This window comes from Dasypus novemcinctus, chromosome 6 (assembly GCF_030445035.2).
Source record: "Dasypus novemcinctus isolate mDasNov1 chromosome 6, mDasNov1.1.hap2, whole genome shotgun sequence".
In the NCBI taxonomy this organism is placed as follows: Eukaryota; Metazoa; Chordata; class Mammalia; order Cingulata; family Dasypodidae; genus Dasypus; species Dasypus novemcinctus.
In genome coordinates, this window is record NC_080678.1 from 86,678,607 (window position 1) to 86,699,606 (window position 21,000).

General features: G+C 51.6%; 1 protein-coding gene across 6 annotated transcripts in view; it reads right to left on the minus strand.

Moving 5' to 3' along the window:
- Positions 1–9,710, minus strand: part of KCNMA1 (potassium calcium-activated channel subfamily M alpha 1) — a 766,236-nt gene extending 756,526 nt beyond the window's left edge. For 3 of the 6 annotated variants that reach the window (XM_058299114.2, XM_058299113.2, XM_071215881.1), the window contains exon 1: positions 9,109–9,710. In XM_058299114.2, the coding sequence (XP_058155097.1) occupies positions 9,109–9,480 (372 nt within the window). In that variant the 5' untranslated portion in view covers positions 9,481–9,710. Of the gene's footprint in view, positions 1–8,733; positions 8,848–9,108 lie in introns of all 6 variants that reach the window. The other 3 variants (XM_071215879.1, XM_058299110.2, XM_071215880.1) reach the window with 2 other exon arrangements.
- Positions 9,711–21,000: the final 11,290 nt, after the last annotated feature.

A 21,000-nucleotide genomic window follows, 5' to 3' on the forward strand; every position in this document is an offset into this window, starting at 1 on the left:
GAGGGCAAACTATGATAACCAACAGGCAGGAGCAGGTTGCTTTCCAAAGTCTGCATAAAGGGGCAAGGGGAACCTTTACACAGGAGGAGCATGGAGAAGCCCTGGAGAGGAAAAGAAAGTGACCAGCCAGAGCTTAAAGCCATCCTTTGCCTCAACAACACTGTCCACGTCTAAACTCCAACCAGCTGGGGGTCTTCCAGAACCGGATTCCAAACGTGACAGCTATCCTCAACCAGGACCTGTCCTGTGTGTTCCAGAGACAGACCAGAGGCAGAGAGGGCCAGTGCTGTGCAGAGAAAGCATTTTCTGTTCTTTCTAAAGTGTATTTGTCTAAGAAATAGTGGCCTGAGGAGAGCCACACACTCCTGTGCCCTCTGGTAAAGGTGCAGGATGGCTCCAGCGCTGGCAAGAAGCAGGACCTGCAGCCCTGAAGGCCCTTCTGCCGCCGTGATGTCACAGTTCTTCTGTGCTTCAGAACGTGTAAATCAAGCCCCTGTTTCTTGTCCACTAACCTGCTGGAGCCCTGAACCTAACCAGCCACTCTCCACCCCTCCCATTTCTAAGAGGGGAGAAGGAGCAAGGCCAAGACAAGGAACAGAAAAGGAAAATAAGCCCTGCTCTTGAACTTTCCACTTGAAATCTAGGTATTGGCATCCCAGTCTTTACATCCCAGTAGGTAACCTGCCTTCAAATCATATGCAAAGATGCAGACCAGTCACTGATCAGCTTCACACAGTTAGAAGCGGCCCTGGGAAGAGTGTTACTAGAAATCCCTGCCTTAATAACTCTTTGTGAACGGCATCACAAACACCAGACTTTGGCAGTCAATGGATGGAAATGAACTGCACTTCAAGCCACAAATCTAAAATTCTATCAGCCTTCAAAAAAAAAAAATATATATATATATATATATATACCCAGCCATCCCTCCCCCGAAATAAAAGTTGAACTCTGATAATGGGGAAATTAATTCAGCATTTCCCCTAATTACTTCTTCTCCACTTCTTCCTCAAATCTAAGTATTTCCCCTTATTGTGCTAGAAACCAAAATTAAATGACAGTGAGTTCCCATGAAAGCCCTTGAGAATGAGGACCACTAAGGAAGAGGGAAAATAAAGGAAAGGAGAAAGAGATGGAAGAGAAGAAGGAAGGAAAACAGGCTTTCCTCTTCATTATCTTTGAAAAAGCAAGAGTCAGTGGGATTTGGATCCCTAAAATAACCTGGAAGGGAGGAGGCAAATGAAGCAGCATAAAGTTTACAAAGTGAGATGTGTGTGTGTTTTAAATAAGTTTGTTTTAGGCCATGCAAAGAAGCATTCATCAAACAGGTCTGATAGGGACAAGGCTCTCAGGCCTGGTATGACAAGGTTACATATATCCATCCAGGGCCTGGAGTGCCAATGACATTCTCAAATTGGCAATCAGACCCAATGCCCTAAAGACAATCGCCAAATAATGCCCCCCCCCCCGCCAAAAAAAAGCAAATTCCCCCTTGCGGTAGCCACTCTTTGAAGCTGCCCTTCTGTGCTCTGCCTGACTCACCTACCTCAGAAGCAACTATCCCCCGGCCTGACAAATTCCTTATTATCTACTGGTCAGAGCCAGGAGTGGCATGAATAATTAAAATCCAGGAATGACTCAAACATCATTTGTTCATCAAGTCAAGCTTATCCCTCTCACCCAGAATTTCTCCATTGCTTCTAACAACCTATCCCCGAAAAGCAAGGCTGACTTTGCACCCACCTCCCTCCCACTCAGGCCAGCTAACCACTAGGGAAAGTTCCCTCCTAGCCTGTGTTTGTATTTGATGACTCAGTTCCTGCCCTCGAGGAGTCAGCAGTCAACTCAGGGATCACACAAATCCATACCACACAAAAAAATAACTTTTTCCTGGCCAAGGAAACGTCCTATCGAGCAGACAGGCAGAAGGTACTGGGTTTTAATGACTTTTCCCCCAAAACCTGGCCCCTAGCACAGTTCCTGGCACATAATATGCAATTAAACCAAAATGAACAGTAATAAGAACGGTAAGGTTTCTTTGGGGACCTGGTATGTGCTGAAATTCACATGGCTTAAGTTTGTCCCGGGGTCTCCCCTTTGACAATGGAACAGCACAGAAAGTGCATCTCAAGGAAAAAGTCCTTGGCAGTATGAGCTGTGCAACTCCACTCTGGCGAGGAGAGGAGCTGTCTTCAGTTTTATCTGCTGGATTTCCTGAGAAGTGCAATGAGGGGTACTACCCATCCCTGGCCACAGATGATCAGGGCTTGAGCCTAGTCCTTCGCAGCCAAATCCTCAAGTTTGGGGAGGCCCACCCAGGTCCCTGTGGAAAGCTGGGCTTGTGGTTTTGCCATCACCAACTTCAATCATTCCAGAGGGCGTGGCCCCCCGCTGGATCCCTGGAGCACCAGCACCATCAGCCCTGGCCACACGGCTTGCCTTTCATTTTGCAAGATGGTGGTTTGGCTGAGATGCCATGCTGGCCTTCAAAAAGCCTCACCCCATGCACCATGACCAACTGGCACCAGGGACAGCCTGTGCTCTGATGGACAAGGCACAGATGAGACCGTGTACTTCTCCAGAATGCTCCAACCCAGCCCCAACCCAGCCGTGCCCATGGGTTCCCTGGGGGGCAGGTGCCAGAGAAGTCCAGAGTGAGCAACAAGTGCTCGGCCCAAACCCCAGAATGCTGGAGAAGCCAGAGCAGTCTTCACTACCTGCCTGTCCTGACATGGGGAACCTGCCTCCTCACGCCCCTTCCCACTTTGTCTGCTGAAGAGCTAGGGGTTTCCATATTTTAAAAAAGGCCGGGCTTCAGAGATGGGCCGCCTGGAGGCTGAGGAATGGGCCAGGTCCTGGCTGGTCAAGGAAGTGTGGTCTGCATGGCATCAGCTTCGCCTGGGTCTTGTTAGGGGTGCAGAATCTCAAGCCCCACCCCAGCTCCCCTGAATCCCAGTCTGCATTCTTCCAGCTCCACAGGGGATCTGTGTACAGATGATGGTTTCAGAGGGCCTGGACCAGATGCTCCCTCAAGCCTTTGGAGGCTGAGATCCCATATCCCCGACTGAACCTGCCTGGCCATTTTGCCCAAAAGGGCAGGGCACTTCTGCCTCCGCCTGTGGCCCCCGAGATCCCCTCTCTGCATGCCTTGGGCCCAGGTTACCCTCTCAAGAGGCACTTCAAAGAAGGATGCTTTTGATCTGCTCTGCTGCATGCAGAAAGGCTGTGGAATGGCCGAGGTCCAGCAGGGAGGCCTGGCTGGCCCAACATCTCCATGGGGACGAGCATCCTCCACAGGGCCTGTGGAACAAATGCAGCCCTTGTCACCAGAACCACAGCGGTACGCTCCAGGGCTCTGAAGCCCCAGGAAACCTGTGTTGGCTGCTGCGATTCATGGAGCAGCGCAGCCATTACCAGTCAGAGTGGGGCCACCCTCATTGGAAAGAAGGCCCTGGTGGCAGAACCCAACACCAACCTGACAGCTTTGACACCAGGCTTCTCACTGCAGTCAAAGAAAGGGAGCTTCAGAGCAGACACTTACTCCATCCAATGAAGAAAGCAGCGAGGCAGAGACAAAGCCCACTTAGCCCAGCCCTTGGAATCCTGCCCCCCAGGCCAAGCGGTGGGCCAGCTCTTCCCTGCATCCCGCTGCATGTTTGAGCAAGGCCACTGGGCACCCAGAAGCAGAGCCAGTCCAAGGCTTGCAAACGAGGCCATGGGTCACCAGTGTCCCCCTAGGAAATGCTGTAAAATAGGGTTAATAAGTGTGCCTATCTCATAGGGTTGTGCTCGATGATGATCCCCAATGTGCAGATAAGGAAACGGAGGCACAAAGTCAAGTCCCTGCTCAAGGTCACAAGGTTGACTCTTGGTCACTGCGCAGGCCAGCTTTGACACCCAGGAGAGGTGCTCAAAGCGAGCACATTCAAGAGCAGTCTCACCCGTTTCCCTACAGGTAGGATTCTCCAAGCCTGCCGTGTGAATCTCCAAGACAGGAGCTCAGGCAGGCTCCATGACTCCCATTTTTCCCCCCACAGGGTAACTTCAAGGACAAGGGCTCCCCAGGACACACTTTGGGAAATGCTGCTCTAGAGGCTGTCGAGGAAGAGCTGCTCCAGGCAGAGACAGCCCTGGCCAGGAGACTGCTGTGTGACTGAGGAATCACGACTGTGAGCTCTGGCCCTGGAGTAAAGGGATGGCAGCTGGGGAGTGACGCCAGGCAGCCACATACCCACCGCTAAACACCACTTGTGCTAGGCTGAGAGTTCCCAGACCCCCACATTGTCAGGGCTCCCCCACTGACTCCACACTGTCCTCATCCTCGCAGACTTCCACGGCTGACCTTGACCAATCTTCCTGTCTTACAATGGCCAAGAGCCATGAGCCCAAATCTCAGTCTGATCCTAACTAGTCATATGACCCAGACCTCGAGACTTCAAGGTCTAAATAAATTCTATTTATTCTAGTCTTGTGCCCTTCAAAGGCTGTAAGCTCAGTGGATCAAAGAGTAAATGAACTCAACAATTTGGGAAGCTGAGGTAGCTCCCACTTATCAGAGGCCCGTTAAGTGCCAGGCATTTGCTGCATGCTGAATATTATTGTCACTCCTTTAGGAATCCTATAAGATTATTGCCACTCCTCATAAATATCCAACAAAGTGGGCATCATGATGCCATTTTTACAGAGGAAGAAATCAAGGCTTGGGATGGATGCCAGGCAAAGATGCTCCACTATGTGTGATACCCACAATTTGACCTTGGGTCTGTCTGTTTGCAGAGTCACTACCAAAGTGTATTTCTATAAAGAGGGTGAGGAATGAGAAGCCAAGGTTCTCAGACCAAGGGAAGGCCAGCTGAAACTCACCAGTGACTGGGAGCTCGGAACGTCTCCAAGGCTACCCCAAGGGATCTGATCACAAGGGGTACCTGAAGGTGGGCCAGTGGCAGCCAATCCCCGAGAAGGGACAAGGCACCAGGGCAAATCTGGAATCAAGAGTCCCCAGGCTCTGAAACTCCAACCCTGGCTGAATGCATCAGGCCAGACCTGGGATAATTACCAAGCCATGATGGGATGTGATATAAAAATTAGTCAGGCGCCTAAGAGAGGAAATGCGTGGTTTTCTCAGACAGTCTTGGAGATGATCCCTCAGTAATTCACTACATGCAGACCATTCCTGCATACGCCCAAGCTTCTGCAGGGAGGACAGCTCAACTGACAGCCAGAAAGTGTGCCCAGTCACATGCGGGGCACTCAGCAAACTCCATCAGGAAGCTGGACCTTAAGCCTCAGTTTCCCCAGACATTTAAAGAGAAGCAGAGTGCACGCTGGAAGAAGAGTAGAGGATGAGAATAAAGACACATACACACTCCGAGGCTGAATTCCTCAAGGAATTGAAAGGGGATCACAAAACACATTCTGAGTTAGACACTTTTCCCATAGTTCCTTCAACTTTCCTTTCTCCTATGTGGAATCAGAAAGCAGGAAAGGACATTATGACTCACAGAATTCAATCCCCACATTTCATACTCAAGCAGAGAGAGACCAGTGAGGTTAAATGACTGCTGCAAGGTCGCAGCTTTGTTTAGGCTGCCCGTCTAGTTCCCTTGTCACTCCAGCCTGCTTGTGGACCTCAAAACATCACAGCCAGGTGAACAGAGAGTTCTGACAAAACTCAAAGGAAGAAAAAGCAATACTGTGAAAAAACACAGCGAAGAACACACTACTGGAATGACTGTGCCCATGTTCCCAATGGGGGGAGGCATTAGCTTTCTACTTTATTCTCCAAAAAACAATAAGCCACATACAGTTCTGTTTAAATAGTAAAGTCATTCATCATTTAAGATTCAGCGGCCAGACTAATAAGATGCCTCATGACCCGCTTCTACCATCTCAGGTTCTGTATTTTGTTTCACTGTTTTTAAGAAAAGTTGTAGGTTTACAGAAAAATCACACAAAAGTGCAGAGTTTCCATATACTCCCCCTCAAAACACACAGTTTTGCCTGTTAACACTTTGTATGAGGGTGGTATCACTGTTTGTATTGTACAGTTCTATAAGGCTTTTTATTTTTATTTCAGTAGCACATATACAACCTAAAATTTCCCCCTTTCAACCCTATTCAAACACACGACTCAGCAGTGTTACTTAAATTCACAACGTTGTGCTGCCATCACCCCATCCACTACCGAAACTTTCCCACTACCCCAAACAGAAACTCTGTACCAATTAAGGACTACTTCCCCATTTCCTACCTCTTCTCTGGCCCCATGTAACTTATATTCTAGTTTGTGACTCTGTGAATTCGCACACTCTAATTACTTCATATTAGTGAGATCATACAATATTTGTCCTTCTGATCAAAAAGGACAGTGCAGTCCACAGACCAAATCCTGGGGATTCCAGAGCTCTCTTCTGAAACTCATCTCCCATGGAATTTCAGATGCTAAGAAGGCCTGCCTTCCTTAGACCCCACCTCCTGGCCAAGCATCAGGGGGCTGAAGGAGGCGAGGGTCAATGCAGCTGAGTGATGGGAGAATTCTGGGGAAATGTAACCTAGGTTTGCTTGGGAAACCTGGCACTAAAAGAATTATTCCAAACTATAGCCAAATGCAGTGCTCTCTACCATGTCTAGACCACAACCACCAAACACCTGGAAAGCAAAAAGGATGAAGAGCAAAAAAAGGCAAGATTGTGGCAAAAATACATTCTTTCAGGGTAGGAAGAAAAGTTAATAAAAGGCCTAAGTTGTGACTGGCTAGAATGAGCTGGCTACACATGGTTAACTGAGCAGACTGAGGGCCAGGTAGAAAAGATTCTGGGCGTATTTTCTAATGGGATGGCATCAAAAGTGACCTGATGTCCTTCGACATTGACCTCACATCTTGCCAACTGACAGTGCAATCATCTCTAGTCTTAGGATGATTCTTTGTAGTAGCCTCCAGCTATGTCAACTGAGCAGGTCTTGGAGCTATAAAATATAGCCAAATACTTAGGAATTGTTTTTCCTAACAGTGATTGCCAAAGACCTATTTTCTTGAGAAAACGGACATAAGTTATGCTTGGTCATCATTTAGGAAAGAGATTCTTTCTGTGAACTATCTGATTTGCATTTCATCCCAAGCACCGCACTGGCATTTATGTACCCACAGAATAAAAATATTTTAGAAGCCATGTTAAAAACCCCAGGATCACAAAAACACCAAAACTTCTTTTTCCTCATTGAAAAAAAAAGTATTCATTTTCATCAAAACTGCCCATGCCTGAAAGAAAGGGGGCTATTTTTAAAAGTTCACCAAAATCCCTCCATCTGGGAAACATTTCTAGCAGGGGCAACCAGGACTCCCCAAGGGCAATCACTGCATCTCAGGAAAGGAAAAGAGGCTCCGCAGAAGGTGGGAGAGAGAGAACACGTGCACAAGAAGCCCTACGAAGCTGCGAGCTGGTAGGGCGCTGGTAGGGCGCCTCCGGCTCACTGCCAGGATCTGGCTCAATCGGAGGGCTTCTCCGGAAGCTGGGAGGTTTCCCCCTAGGCAAGAAGGAGGAACCTCTCTCCCTGCTGACTGGCCAGCGCCTGTAGGTCTCCGGAGAAGGGGGAGGAAGAGGGGGTGGTGGGGGTGGAGTGATGGCTTTTCTTTTTCTCTCTTATTTCCAACACACCAGTATTTTCCAAAACACAAATGTGCTGCCACAAAACACAGCTGAGCTCCACCACCCAACACGATGTATAATTAATGATGAGGAGAGAGCGCTTCAGTTCCCCCTTGTGTTTTCAGAGCCAGCCTTCACCCATACCCCCAGCTTCCGCACTGCTTTCGCTTGGCAACCAAGGAGGCTGCTGCGCCGCGGGAAGTTGGAGAGGGTCCTCGGATAAACTACACACTAGAAAAGGTGTGAAAATGAGGGACATGGATCTCTGTCTACCTCCCACTTTTCCCTTGATATACCTTCCCTCCAAAAAATTTTAACGCTGTGAAGTTCCCTAGGATGGAAATTACACCCCCACACACGTGCGCGCAAAAAAGCACTCTTTTTTCCCCCAGTCCTTTCTTTTTCTTTCCACAGTTTTCTATCAAGCCTCCACCCCCCTCCGCGCCCCTCACCTCCAGCTGGCGGGAACCTCTAGACCAGACCACAGACCAGCCAATCAGCCTAGTAACCACACATCCAAGGTGTAGCCTGGGTGCTGGTGGGCGTCTCTGCGCCAGGATAGCTTCAGCCCACATCCAGCCACCTCAAAAGCGCCCGGGGAAGAGGATCGGCGTGAAACCGCCGCCTCGGCCCACTCGAAAGCGGACCTCCCGTTCCCGCTCCAACTTGGCGCTGCTGCCAGCCTGTCTGGGGACCCAAAGGGGGTGGCCTGGGGGTAGGAAGACAGAGGCCGAGGACGTGGGGTGAGGGGTATTTTCCACGTGAATATCTAAGGGATGGAGAGGGAGGTAACATCAGATCCGTGACCTCGCCACATTCCTAAGGTGGCAGCCGCACGGGATGCTCCAAAACTGGGGTGGATCTCCCCAACTTTCCTTCGCCCTCCCCTCCCGCAAAACCTCCCCCCGCGTTCCTCCCCCGTGATTCCTCAGTCCCAAAGATGTTCTCCCTATCCCAGAGAATCCCCCCCTCCTTCTAACCCCACGAACTCATCTCCCCAACAGACTCCTCAAGTGCGGGCTGATGTGCTCCCCCTCGCCCAAGCGAGGAGCCGAGCCGCTGCAGGTGAGCCGCACGGAACACGCACCAGCGGCACCCAGCTTCCTCTGTCCTCGCGGGGCTGGCGCTCCCTACCCCGCACCACCTCACCCGGGCGGCGCGCGTCCCCCACCCGCGGGCCCGGCCGCTGCCGCAAACGACCCTGCAATAAAAAAAAGGGGACAGGATTGGGCGTCCGCGCCCTGGAGCGCACCGATTGGGGGGTAACTCCTCACCCCGCGGCGCGCCACCCGCTGCCCCATCCCGAGGGCGCAGGGAGAGCGGAGACAACGGAAGGCAGCGAGGGGAAGGCAGGCGGGGAGGGAGGGAGGCGCGGCGGTGTGCGGAGCGAGGAGGTGGGCTGTGGAGGACCCCGAGAGGCGGCGGGGCCGGCGCGGGGGCGGGCGCCTGGGGCGCGCGTTACCTTCGTCTTGCCCCCGCAGTGGCAGCAAACGGTCCACAGGTACTTGAGCGTCCGCCAGAGCAAGATGATGAAGAGGCCCCCGAAGAAAGTCACCATGGAGGAGGCCAGGAAAGCCCACCACATGCGTTGGCCCCGGCTGTCGCACGGCACCTCCATGGTCACCGGAATGATGAGCGCATCCATCTTGGGCTCGTGGACCGAGGACGAGGAGGAAGAGGAGGAGGAAGAAGAGGAGGAGGAAGAAGAAGAGGAGGAGGAGGCGTCTAGGCTGAGATGGTTCGCGTGGATATTGCTGCTCATTCTAAGACTGCTGCCTCCGCCGCCGCCGCCGCCGCCGCCGCTGCTGCCGCCGCCGCCGCCACCATTTGCCATAGCTAGCAACGGGCAGCCGGCGCAGGGGCTCGGGGGAGCTCCTCCCGCCGCCAGCGCCACCCCGAGCACCCACCAACAGCCATATTGTGCTACTGCCGCCGCCGCCGCGGAGCGCGGGGAGGGGGCGGGGAGACGCCTGGGCTCGGGGCGCTGTGCGCGACCTGGCGGGGTGCGCGGAGATATATACAGCGAGCCGCTGCCGCCCGCCCTCCCCCCGATCGCCTGCCCGCGCGCCCGGGGCGGGGGGGGGGGGGCGGATGGAGCGCGCGGGCGGCTCCCCCTCCCCGGGCCCGCGCCCGGCTCGCCCGGGGCTGCGCTGTCTCCGGGCGCCCGAGAGGGAGGACACGCCGCGGGCCGCCCGCGCCCGGGGTCCGCGCCGCCCCCCGGCCTGCCCCGGCCCTGCGCGCCGCCCGCCCGCCGTGCGCCACGAGTGTGCGCTGCGCTCCGCCGGGGACCCTCCCCCCGCGCCGCGCGCCTCCCGCGCCGCTAACGAGCCGCTCTTCCTGATGAGGCGGGAACTCGTTAATAATGTCTAATCAGCCCCCTCCTCCCCGGACGCCCCCGCCGCCTCCTCCGGGGGCTGAGCTCAGCTCGCGCCTCCGGCCCTGTGCGCGCGGGGCCGCGGCAGGTTCACCGCGTCCGCTGCCGGGCCGCTGCCGCCGCCTAGCCCATCCTCCCGGGATCCCTGAGCCGCCGAGCGCCCGCGGCCTCCGCTCGCTCTTCCTCCTCGCCCGCGGCTCCTCCTAGTCCCCGTCCTCTCCGCCCGAGCCTCTTCGGCGCGCGCCCTGCGCTCCCCGCAGCCGCCAGCAGCAGCAGCTGCAGCAACTGGAGCGGGCGCGGGCTCAGGCCACCCTAGGTGGGAGGGGAGGCGGCTCGCCGCGCTGCTCGCCTCGGCTCGGCGCTGGGCAGGGGGCGGGCAGGCCCCTTGAGAGCGGCCCCGCACGCGCCCGCGGTCCCCCAAGCGCAGGGCAGAGCGCCCCTGGCGCGGGACCGGGCGCCTCTCTCCAGGGCGCTGCGCCCCCAGCTGAGCGCCCTGGGAGACTCGGGGAGGACCGCGCGGCGCCCGGGGCAGGCCGAGGTCCCCCAAAGAGCCCCATTCAACTGAATTCCACAGTCTGCGCGCCCCCGGGCCCTCGGGCTTCGGGAGTGAGGAGGACCGTTCTCCAGGATCCACACACCGACCGATCTCCAGTGTGCTCTTGTCCCTCTTACTAGGTGCCCCAGGGTCCCGTGCTTGGTCTGGAGGCAGGGCCAAGAGCAGATTTTTTCTGCCTTAACATCAGTAAACGATAGACGTTGTCTAAAGGGGAGGGGGCAAGAGAGGACCAGGAGGGACTTGGCCTCAGGCAAGGTGCGCGCCCCAGTAAGCACGGGACGCGTGCGACTCAGGGAAGGGGTGCTCCAGGCGCCATCAGGGCTCACCTCTCCCATTTAGAGGCTTCCCTCCTCCCCACTTAAAGCTGAGGGTGTGTGACCTCGTCAAGCAGCCTCTATCCCTTTCCTAGCGTGGGGATTGCCCTTCCTCGACACCGACCCTCACCCTACAAGCGGGCCACAAGTTCTCTCCTGTGCTAATTCCGAGGAAGATGATCTCCGCCTCCCCTCAGTGCCCGCAGTGCTTCACGCCCAGAGCTTGCAGCGCGTTAGTTTCAGCCTGCTTGGAACCCTCAGGTTCCTTGTGGTGCGAAGACCCACGTTACGTCCCTACCTGCACAGGCTGGTGGAGTGTCTGGCTGAGTGAGATCAACTGGGATCAGCCCCTGCCTTGCCCTGGGAGGTCGTTGGAGGCAGGGAAGGTGACTCTGGGCAGAGAGGCCGATGGCAGGGATGTTTTTATTTTTTATTTACTACTTTTTTTTTTTTTTTGCATACCAGGACCAGGGATTGAAACCTGGACCTCATACGTGGGAGGCCGACGCTCAACCACTGAACCACATCGGCTCCCTATTTATTTATGTATTTGCTTTTGCAGAATACTTTTCCTGAGCTCGGGGGTCAGTCATTACAGTGATTAGAAAGGAGGCAAGGGCAAAGCAGGAAACGGACTGACTTGAGTATTTGGTGCTCAAAAAGCAGTATGCACGAGGAAGCTCAGAATAGTATTTTCAGAAAGTGAAACTGTCTGAGACACCCCTCTTTGTCGCCCAGGTGGTACGTCCAGCCCCATCCTCCGTGTTCAGCACCCTCTCTGAACACATCCCCCCACGCTGGTCTCACTCATGAACGGGTTCTGGGTGGTCTCCGGCACTGGGGTGGGGGAGCTTGCTGGGGGGTTCTGCAAGAAGGGTGAGCACTGAGGCCGCTTTATTTCTCAGCCTTCTAAATGGCTGCACTTGTTGCCTTTGTGCCTCAGCATATGCCAAGAAAGTTAAGGACTTCCCTTCAATGAAGTCTAAGAAGTGAAATTTAAAAGGAAGACACCCTTAACATAAAAAGAGCATCAAAGGGGAGCACCGTCTCCCCACTGGGCAATGAAACCTCCAGAAAGGATTCCCTCCCACACAAAACTGAGCATCTGCAAACCGCTGTTACCCTCCCTGGCCTCCCCACGCATCCCCCTACAACCTGGATTCCCCTGGAGCGCCAGTCCAGGAGCTGTGAGCAAGAGGCCACTGGTGGCATGAGTGCCCCCCAGCTGCAGGAGCACCAGCTGTGTTTCTGCTCCATCACCACCTTTGTCATCTCAGCATCCTTCAAGGGGCCTCCAGACACCATCTCGTCCTGCTCTTCACCCCTGTCTTTGCTGACCAAAGCTTTTAGCAGCTTCTGTGTTATTCGAAACCTAGCCTTACTCCAGATTCATTAGAGACCTCGCTGTCAAAGTCAATATCCTACTATCCTTCCAATCCCCTATCCCTCACCACTTCCTGGAGTGGCAGGGACTGGTACTGAACAAGAAAGGGCCACCATCTGTCAGCAAGAGACAAAATCAGGCTTTTGCCCAGTGCTCTCCAGCCACTTTCTTATTGTCTGCAAACTTCTGTTCCAGGTTCAGAAAACCTGGCTCCCAGCCTTAGCAATTTAGGAAAAGGTTCTGCACAGACGTGATGGATCCTCTCACTTGAAAAGGGGCCCAGGAATCTTTTGGAGATCGTAAAATTGGAACAAAAACAGGAACTGCACTGCCTGCCTCAAAGGATTATCATGAGAATGAAAAATAAAACTGTATACAGATCTTGGCTGCAATTACTGTGACCCCAAATTCAGATGGCCAGACTCAGACCAGAAGTGAGATCTCTGACCCCCAAGCCAGGTGTGTGTGCCTGCCCCAAAACACCAGAGATGAGTGCAGGTACGACTATTGCTCCCAGACCCCACTTTGCTTGTCTGCACCCCAGCAAGTCCCCTTGGTTGGATGAGAACTGCACAGAGGCAATCCAGTGGCCCCTCCTCTCGGCCACAGCCCTGGTTGAGCCCAGATGGCCCCACAGCCCCCCTGGCCATGGGCAGGTTCCAGGGGCACCCGCGGCAGAGCCCATCCAGCCGACTGGCTCCTCTGACTCCCGGGCGCTGCAGCCCCCTCACCGCCGTCCTCCCACTTCAGGTCCGAAGCTCCACCCTGGGACTTCCCTCAGTGTGAAGAGGATGGACAGTCACCTACAAGCAGCCTCGGTGCACTTTCACTTAACGTAGGTGTGTCTGCAGCCTGAGAACTCACTACAAGAACTGAAGGCGCTAAGCAAAAGTAGACACCTCAGCCTCGGTTATAAAAACCATGAGGGCCACTTATTTTTTTTAAAAATGCATTTAAAAATTTTCCAGAGAAAACTCTATGGGGAGGAGCAGGTGGCATCTATGGGAACTGTGTACTTTATGCATGGCTTTTCTATAAACCTACAACTGTTCTAATAAAATTATATTTTTCAGCTTCCCAGAGTGGAGAGCAGCCTCTTTGCCATGTTCATATGTGTCTGAAACAGCGTTCAAAGCAAACCAGAGGTTGTTAAAACCTGAATAATCACAATGGATTTAAAATAAAAGTGCATAAATATATAAACTAAAAAAGCTGAGTGATGAAAATAAAAGACAAGAGAACAATAAAGGTTATTTACTTAAATGTTGGCCCAGCATTAAGGTACCCTGGATTTTATTTTTTTCCATTTTCCACCGGGTTCCCACACACTCTTGACATAAACCTAGTTTTGCTCTGGAGAAGCGAGGTGGTGACTCTAAGTGATCTATCGCCCTCTGGTGGCTATTTCTGGTTCATGACATTGAGCCTTCAAAAAGGGGCTTACTATAACAGTCGGAAATTTGAAATGTGAAAATTCCAGGGGAAGTCCTGCTGTAAAAAACTGCAACCCCAATATTAATTATCCAGTTATTAGTCCTAGCATTATATAAACCACTATGATAAAGGCAGCTAACAGGGTTCATGTTGTTTGGTGACTTGATGTCAGATCTAAGCTATCACTGCCATTAGGAACCCTAAACTCCTTCAAACTCCTCTGTGTTTCCTTCTAAATGGCAGACTGTGCTCTCCCCTTTCTTACCTCCTTTAGTCTTCATAAAACCCTTATGGTTCATGATAGAGCAGTAGCTATTCTCCCCACTTTACAGGAAAGTAAACTGAGGCTTGGATCCGTCAAGCAACTTGACATGACATTAGTCTGTTACCTCTGGAGCAAATCCTCTTTGTGATTTACAATGAGAAGGGAGATCACAGTGGCCCAATCCTTGAAACCATGCTGATGGGAACACTGAGTCCCAGAAGGGAGCCCTGGCCCCCAACGTGGAGCGACTCGGTGAAGACACTTTGAGAGGTTTGCTTCTTTTTGTTGTTGTTTTTAAAGACTCTCTGCTCTCTGTGTGTTCTTCCATGTCTGCTTAGGCAGCACCAGGAGCCGATCCTGAGACCTTCCAGAGTGGAAGAGACATGCTCAATCTTTTCATGCCACCTCAGCTCCCTGGTCGGCTGCGTCTCTTATTGTCTCTCCTCTGTGTCTCCTTTTGTTGCATCATCTCACTGTGCCAACTCTCCACAAGGGCTGGCTCTGCACGTGGGCCAGCACTCCACTCAGGCCAACTTGCCCCACTGCCCAGCTTGCCTTCATCAGGAGGCCCTGGGAATTGAACCCTGGACCTCCTATAGGGTAGATGGGAGCCCAGTCGCTTGAGCCACATCTGCTTCCGACAGGTTGGTTTTTTATAAATAGGTATTCCATTTTTATTTCTGCTTATAATAATAATTCATAATCATTGTAAAGAATGTGGGAAGTAAATGTTTCATGAAAGAATCCAAAAATCACCTAGCATTCCACCACCCACAAAGAAACATTCGTAATACTTATTTTTATTTTTTACACCTTTTTCTGTGGTGTGTACTTTAGCAAAATTAAAATTAGATTAAACTTCTATATTGTTATCCTAGTCTGCCTTTAATGTTACATTGTAAGCCTTTTCTGCATGTCATTAAATACCTTGGAAAGCGTTTTTAAAATAATTGAATAATTTTCATTCTGTTGACATTTAGAGGATTCAAAATTTAACAACTTTTAAAATAAACCCTACAAGTGTGGGCCAGTGATTCATAGTAGTCAAAAATATATCTGAGGCGATTTCCACTGATATTTGTACATCCTAGACGCAAGCACCTGTCTTCCACGGTGACTGGATGTGACAGAGACGTGCATGTGTGGGCCAGCCCGGGGGTGGGATATATCCCCAGCCTCCCCCAGCTATCACTGAGCGAATAGCCAAGTCCACATGAAGGATTTTTTGAGCCAGGACATAGTACCTAAAGAGTCGTTCTTCCCTCTCCTAATACATTGAAGCGAGCACCTTTGGGAAAATAATGACTGTGGTGCCACCATAACTGTCCCTGCTGCCACCAAGATGCAAACTTGCAAAAATATAGTCTTCATTCCCCGAAACTATCTGCACTGCTGGGTCAAAGTTGACGAACCTCATGGACCATGACCTGGCTTAGAAGTCTCCTCTGACTTCTATTCTGGGGGACTTCCAGAAATTTCTAGCAACCTTTTACCCCAGTGATCACGGCCCCTCTGCCAGAACACAAGGACCATGCATCTTACCTCTGGAGGCAGGTAGAGCAAAATATAGTCCACTCATTTTAACTAGTGGCAAAACAGGGCACCCAAGGGGAAGAGGGGCTTCTTAGTGGCACATACCTTGTTCTTTCAGAACAGCAGGCTTTCTAATCCTTTTCTTAGAGGGGTCCTGCTTGGACCTTTGCAATATCAACATGGGGGCAGTCGGGGACAAAACTCCTCAGCTACAGCTCCAAGGTAATCCAATCGCTTGATCATAAAGGAGGCTGCACAGAGGCCAAGGGCTTAATCCTGAACCTGCCTCGTGGCCATTGCCACATCTGCAAGGAAGGACCACGTGGAAACCATTCTTCCCCCTCAACAAAAACACTGACACACGAAAAAGTGAGGAGCTGGGATGTCACGTATCTCTAGGGAGTTTCTTGGGTTTCCAGTTCTAACTTGCTCTACAGGCATCTGCTTTTGGCATAGCATCATCAGAAGCAGACTCCCGTAGGTTCATTTTGAGAATTTACCTCCCGTGATGTCTCATCTCTTCTGCTTTAGTCCCCACAGTTGCCAAGCTTTCTGCTTCCCCAAAATGAGGAAATGATAATGGCTCAAAAAATAACCTGTATGAATTTTGCGAGGTAAGACTGTGAACCTAAGAAACCCCTTAGTTGCTCTATTTTTTTTTTTAAAGCAACTAAAACAAAACAAAACCCCACTTGAGCAATGTTCTGGGAGCAGAGCAATAAACTGGATGCTGAGTTCAAGAGGAAAGTTCATTGAGAGTCTTTATGAAAGGGACTTGTCATGTGTCAGCAGGAAAATGCTGTAAATTTCTTGGGGTGTATGAAACCCCATCCGAGGACAGCTGCCTAAGGACAGGAAGGAGAGGGGTGTCCTCATCAGGGGCAGGACCTGAGTCCTCGGGTCTGCCCAGTAGGCATGGCTCTCCAAGCGGTCCGGAGGGGCACTCAAGGAGCTGGAGGCCCCTGCCAATCGCCTGGCTGTTCTGACCAATCCAGACTCAGAAGAGTGACCCCTTGTCTGGGGATGTCAGACATGAGCTGATTGGAGCACAAAGTTTTACAGACTTCCAGAAAGTATGCCTAGAGCACTGTGCAGCTGGGTCACTGTCCCGCAAGCAGCTGAACCTCTCTGTAGGAGAGCCTCCGTGGGCTCCAGAACTCCGTGTTAAATGCTTTTTCTGCAAGATGCTACACTGAGTTGGGGGACCACGAAAACATCCTGTGGGTTATCTATAAATTGCCTTTTTTCCTCCCTCCTTATAACAGAATTGGAAGCTGGAAGCTGAGCAAAGTCACCCACCTGCTGTCCTAGCTGTGCTGGGAACCCCCCAGGTGATGGATAGTCATGGGCTAAAGACTTTTTATTTAACTTGCTCTTGGCTCCTCTATCAAGTTCTGTCTTGGTCGCACTTTACTGAGACAGATTGTTTGGTATGCATAAGTAGTTTTTGTTTCAGAAGGTAAAACATATTCTGTTAAAGTAGAATGGCTCAGATGGGACTTCCAGCCCCTTTGTCATTAGTGTAGAAATTCAATGGTTCATAAGCTGGCGGCCCATTGAAATGGCTTGCCATTAAATTCAGTGGGGAAGACCATTTGAGTTAGAAGCAATCTAAAAGCTGAACAGAATGTATCCCCACTTTGCACTGCCCAGGGGACTCTCTCATCCTGGGTCTCCCAGGGAGACTGGTGTCACTAGCTCAGAACAGAGTACCTGACCTATTCCTCGGAGAACCCACAGCAAGGCCAAAGGAAGAAATGGCATTTATGCTCAACCTACCATAAATCAGCAGAGACCCCCTTCCTTCCAGCACAGTAACAGTGATGATGAACCACCGCTGAGGACAGGGACAGAGTGGGGACTTCACACATCCCAAACTGTACTGCCAACCTTTCCCCGAGTCTTAGATCATCTTCACAATTTTGGCCATATCGTCATGCTGCCTTCACTATTACTTAATACTAGCCTTCAAGTTGACTTACTTTACTTAAATTTACTTCCAAAGGAAATTCTAAAATGCTACCTTAATGGAAAACCAGCATCACTTGCTATAAATAAAAGAGAAGTGTAAAAATAAACACAATGAACAAAAGCAACATGGTGAAATCAGAGCTTGGTGTTGCTGGCTGACCTGGACCCTCCTTGCTAAATGGAGAAATTGGACGTGTGGGAGAGGAGTTATGGGAAGCCTGTTTCTGTGGCAATCAGGTTGGAGAGAAAATTGAAAAGGGAATGACTCTTCTTTAACACCAGGGTCAAGTAGGAACTAAAATTGTTCCTTGCACAGTCCAGGGCTAAGCAGTTTCCTTTGGGAAATACTGCTTTCCTGCTTGGTTTAGCACCAGGTATGACCTCCACTTTACAAACGTGGAAACTGAGGCTCCGTGAGGTCAAGTTCCCCATCCCAAGTCACACTGAGAGCTGGTGTTTGTTCCGAGGCCTCACCACCAGCTTGGTGGACACCAGCCAGCAAGCTGGCAGCCCCTCTCCATGCTCTGCTTCCCTAGCAAAGCACAGTACGAAGGGGTTCCAAAGCCTCAACATCAGGAAATGAGGGGTCTTGCTTGTACTGCCCTGTGCGCCTCCTCCCGGGAGCCATCAGAACGCCGGACCTGGTGGGACTTAGCAGGTGGTTTGTCTGGCTTTGTCTTTTTATAGGCAAGGAAAGCAAAGTTTGGAGATGTCAGGTAACCTGCCCTCCTCTCATCAGTGACTGAGCTGCAGTTAGAATCTGACTCTTCTTCCTCGTCATCTGGTGCCCTTTCTGTCCTGTCAGATGGCCCCTGGAGGAGGGGGCAGTGAACTTTCCTTGACAGCCTCCCTTCTGCTCCCAGCAGGTCTCGGAATTCCTCTCTTGCTGACCTTTCTTTAAAATGCTAATCAGGGCTCTGTGCTCCATGGGGCCTGTGCCCCATCAGGAGCCCACCTGCCAGGTGAGCTGCCTCCGTGGGTCTGCACAGAGTCCCTCAGAAGTCCCCGGGCTGACCCCGATGCATCTGGGCCCCTACACCCCGCTGGGGCTGGCGTCCCAGGCTGGCCAGGAAATGCTCCTGGGCTGGAGGCTTTAAACTCAGCAGGTGCAGCTCATCCTCCTCGGCCTCCTCCCAGCCTGTGGCCCAGAAGGCAGCTTTGAAGCTCCTCCGAGGGAGGGGCCCTGGGGTTGCAGATGAGCCAGGCCCTTTCTGGGGCTGTAGGGAGGCAGGGCGAATGGGGGGCATGGATGTCATGCTGAGCCCCAGGGAGGAAGGAAGACGCTGGGGGGCGGAGCGATGGAAAAGTTCACAGAAACCCATGTTAGGCATGGAGAGGAGCTGAGAGCAGAGAAGAAACAGGAAGAAAAGTAGGGAAAAGTGAAAGGAGAGCAAGCAGCAGAGAATGAGAAAGTAAAACAAGACGAAGTGAGCACACACCAGCCACGTCAGTAGCCTCTCCGCCGTGCTCTGCTTCCCTAGCACAGCACAGGCAGCTTATGGCACAATAAAAGGGGTTCCAAAGCCTCGACAGCAAGAAACGAGGCATCTCCCTTATAAAGGAAAGATACAGACCCCTGGTGGCAAATTCCCTGCAGGTGAGCCTTGCCACTGGCTCTGGGCTTCCAGGGAGAAGACATGCTTGAGATGCTGGCTCTGCCTCAGAGCACAGGCCTGGGGGGCCCTACAGCATGGACACCCCAATCCTAGGAAGGCTCGGGGGGTGCACTGGAGACCCGGCTGTGCGCGTGCCAAGGGTGGGACCTGGGAGGAATCCCCTGCATTCCGCGTTGTGCTTCCATTACCACGATGAGGATTTCTAATAACGGAACCCAGCAGGGTCAGTATCTAGAAATTGCCGCCCAGCCAGGAGAGGCTGCAAGAGGCCAGGCGGTGCTTCCCCGGCACCATTATTGCCTGCAGTGCCCCACATGTCACAGGAATCCCTGCCACCCCCAGCTCAGCCTCCTTGCCAGGGAAAGTGAACCAGGAAACTGCTTTCTCCAGCTGACTGTGCAGTGTTTGAAAGCCAAGGGAAGGGAGAGGGGAGGAGAGGGACTGGGTGTAGCACGTCTTATTCCACTGCTCCGGTGCTCAGCTCCTCACTTCTACAAAGGAAAACACATTCTTTATTTACTAGGTGTGTATTTACTGGCACCCACCAGGTGTCATGTGCTTTGTGCTACTTGTGATTTTGGTCAATGGGGTCTACCCATCTACAGAAGATCTCCCTAGTGCCACAGGAGGGTCCCTGGCATAGCTACTACATGGGTCATGTATTAAAATATACTAGACAGCGTATCCCAGCGCAAGTGCTGGTCAGCCAAAGCAGCTGTATGTTCCGGTTCTGGAAGCCCACAGAGCTGGGGTCAAGTTTCAGCTCTGCTATTCTCTGGCTGTGGGATGGGGGTTAAGTTTCTTAGCTTCTCAAATTTCAATTTCCTCATCCATAGAGCAGGGATAATAAAAGTGCCACCTCAATGAGTTGTTATGAGGATCAAATAAAAGAATCCAGATAAAGCTCTTAGCACAGTGCCTGGCACATGGTAAGTGCTGGCCTTTCACTGCCATTTGCTATTATTAATAAAAGCAGACAACTAGGGAAGTGGATGTAGCTCAAGTGATTGAGCCCCCGCCTATCACAGGGAGGTCCATTGTTCGGTTCCCAGTACCTCCTAAAGAAGACAGCACTGGCAGGTGTGGCAAGCTGACACAACAAGATGACACAACAAGAAACACAAGAAGAAAAACATAATGAGAGACAAACAAAGCAGGGAGCAGAGGTTCCTGGTGCCTCCTAAAGAAGACAAGCAAGACAGAGAGCTGACGCGACGAGCAGGTACAGCAAGCTGACGTGACAAGATGGCACAACAAGAAACACCAGATAAACACAATGAGAGACACAACAAAGAGGGAACGGAGGTGGCTCAAGTGATTAGGTGCCTCCTTCCCACATCAGAGGATGGGAGGATGTCCCAGGTTCAGTTCCTGGAGCCTCCTAAAAGGAACAAAGAAGACGAACAGACACAGTAAGTGCAAACAATGAGGGGGTGAGGAGAAATTAATCAAATTAATCTTTAAAAAATAAAGCAGGCAACTAATGCTATAAGCCTTTCCCCACTTTTCCCTGAGTGCCCATCCTATAATCAAACAGTGTGGTGCCTCCTGCTCCTCTGGCACATAAGCCATGTCATTCTTGCATCTGCTTCCCTTTCTCAACCCAAAATGCCAATATTCTTGTTTAATCATTTTCATTTGTTGTCCAATGTATTCTCTCCTTCCTAGAGGATTCTTCCATCCCTTTTTCCCTCTTTCTAGATCCTTTGCTCATTTCTTGTCTCCCAAGGTCAACTACATTCCCTTGTCTCAAGAATTTATATCTCTGTAACAATGGAAATCTCACATACACAGAAAAGCTTGAAGAAATGTGGTAGAGAATTGGGGTCTCCTTCTAATAAGGAGAGTGAGGAGATTTTGCATATTTTTGTAAGTTTATCATATCGTCCACCAAGAAAGTGTTTATT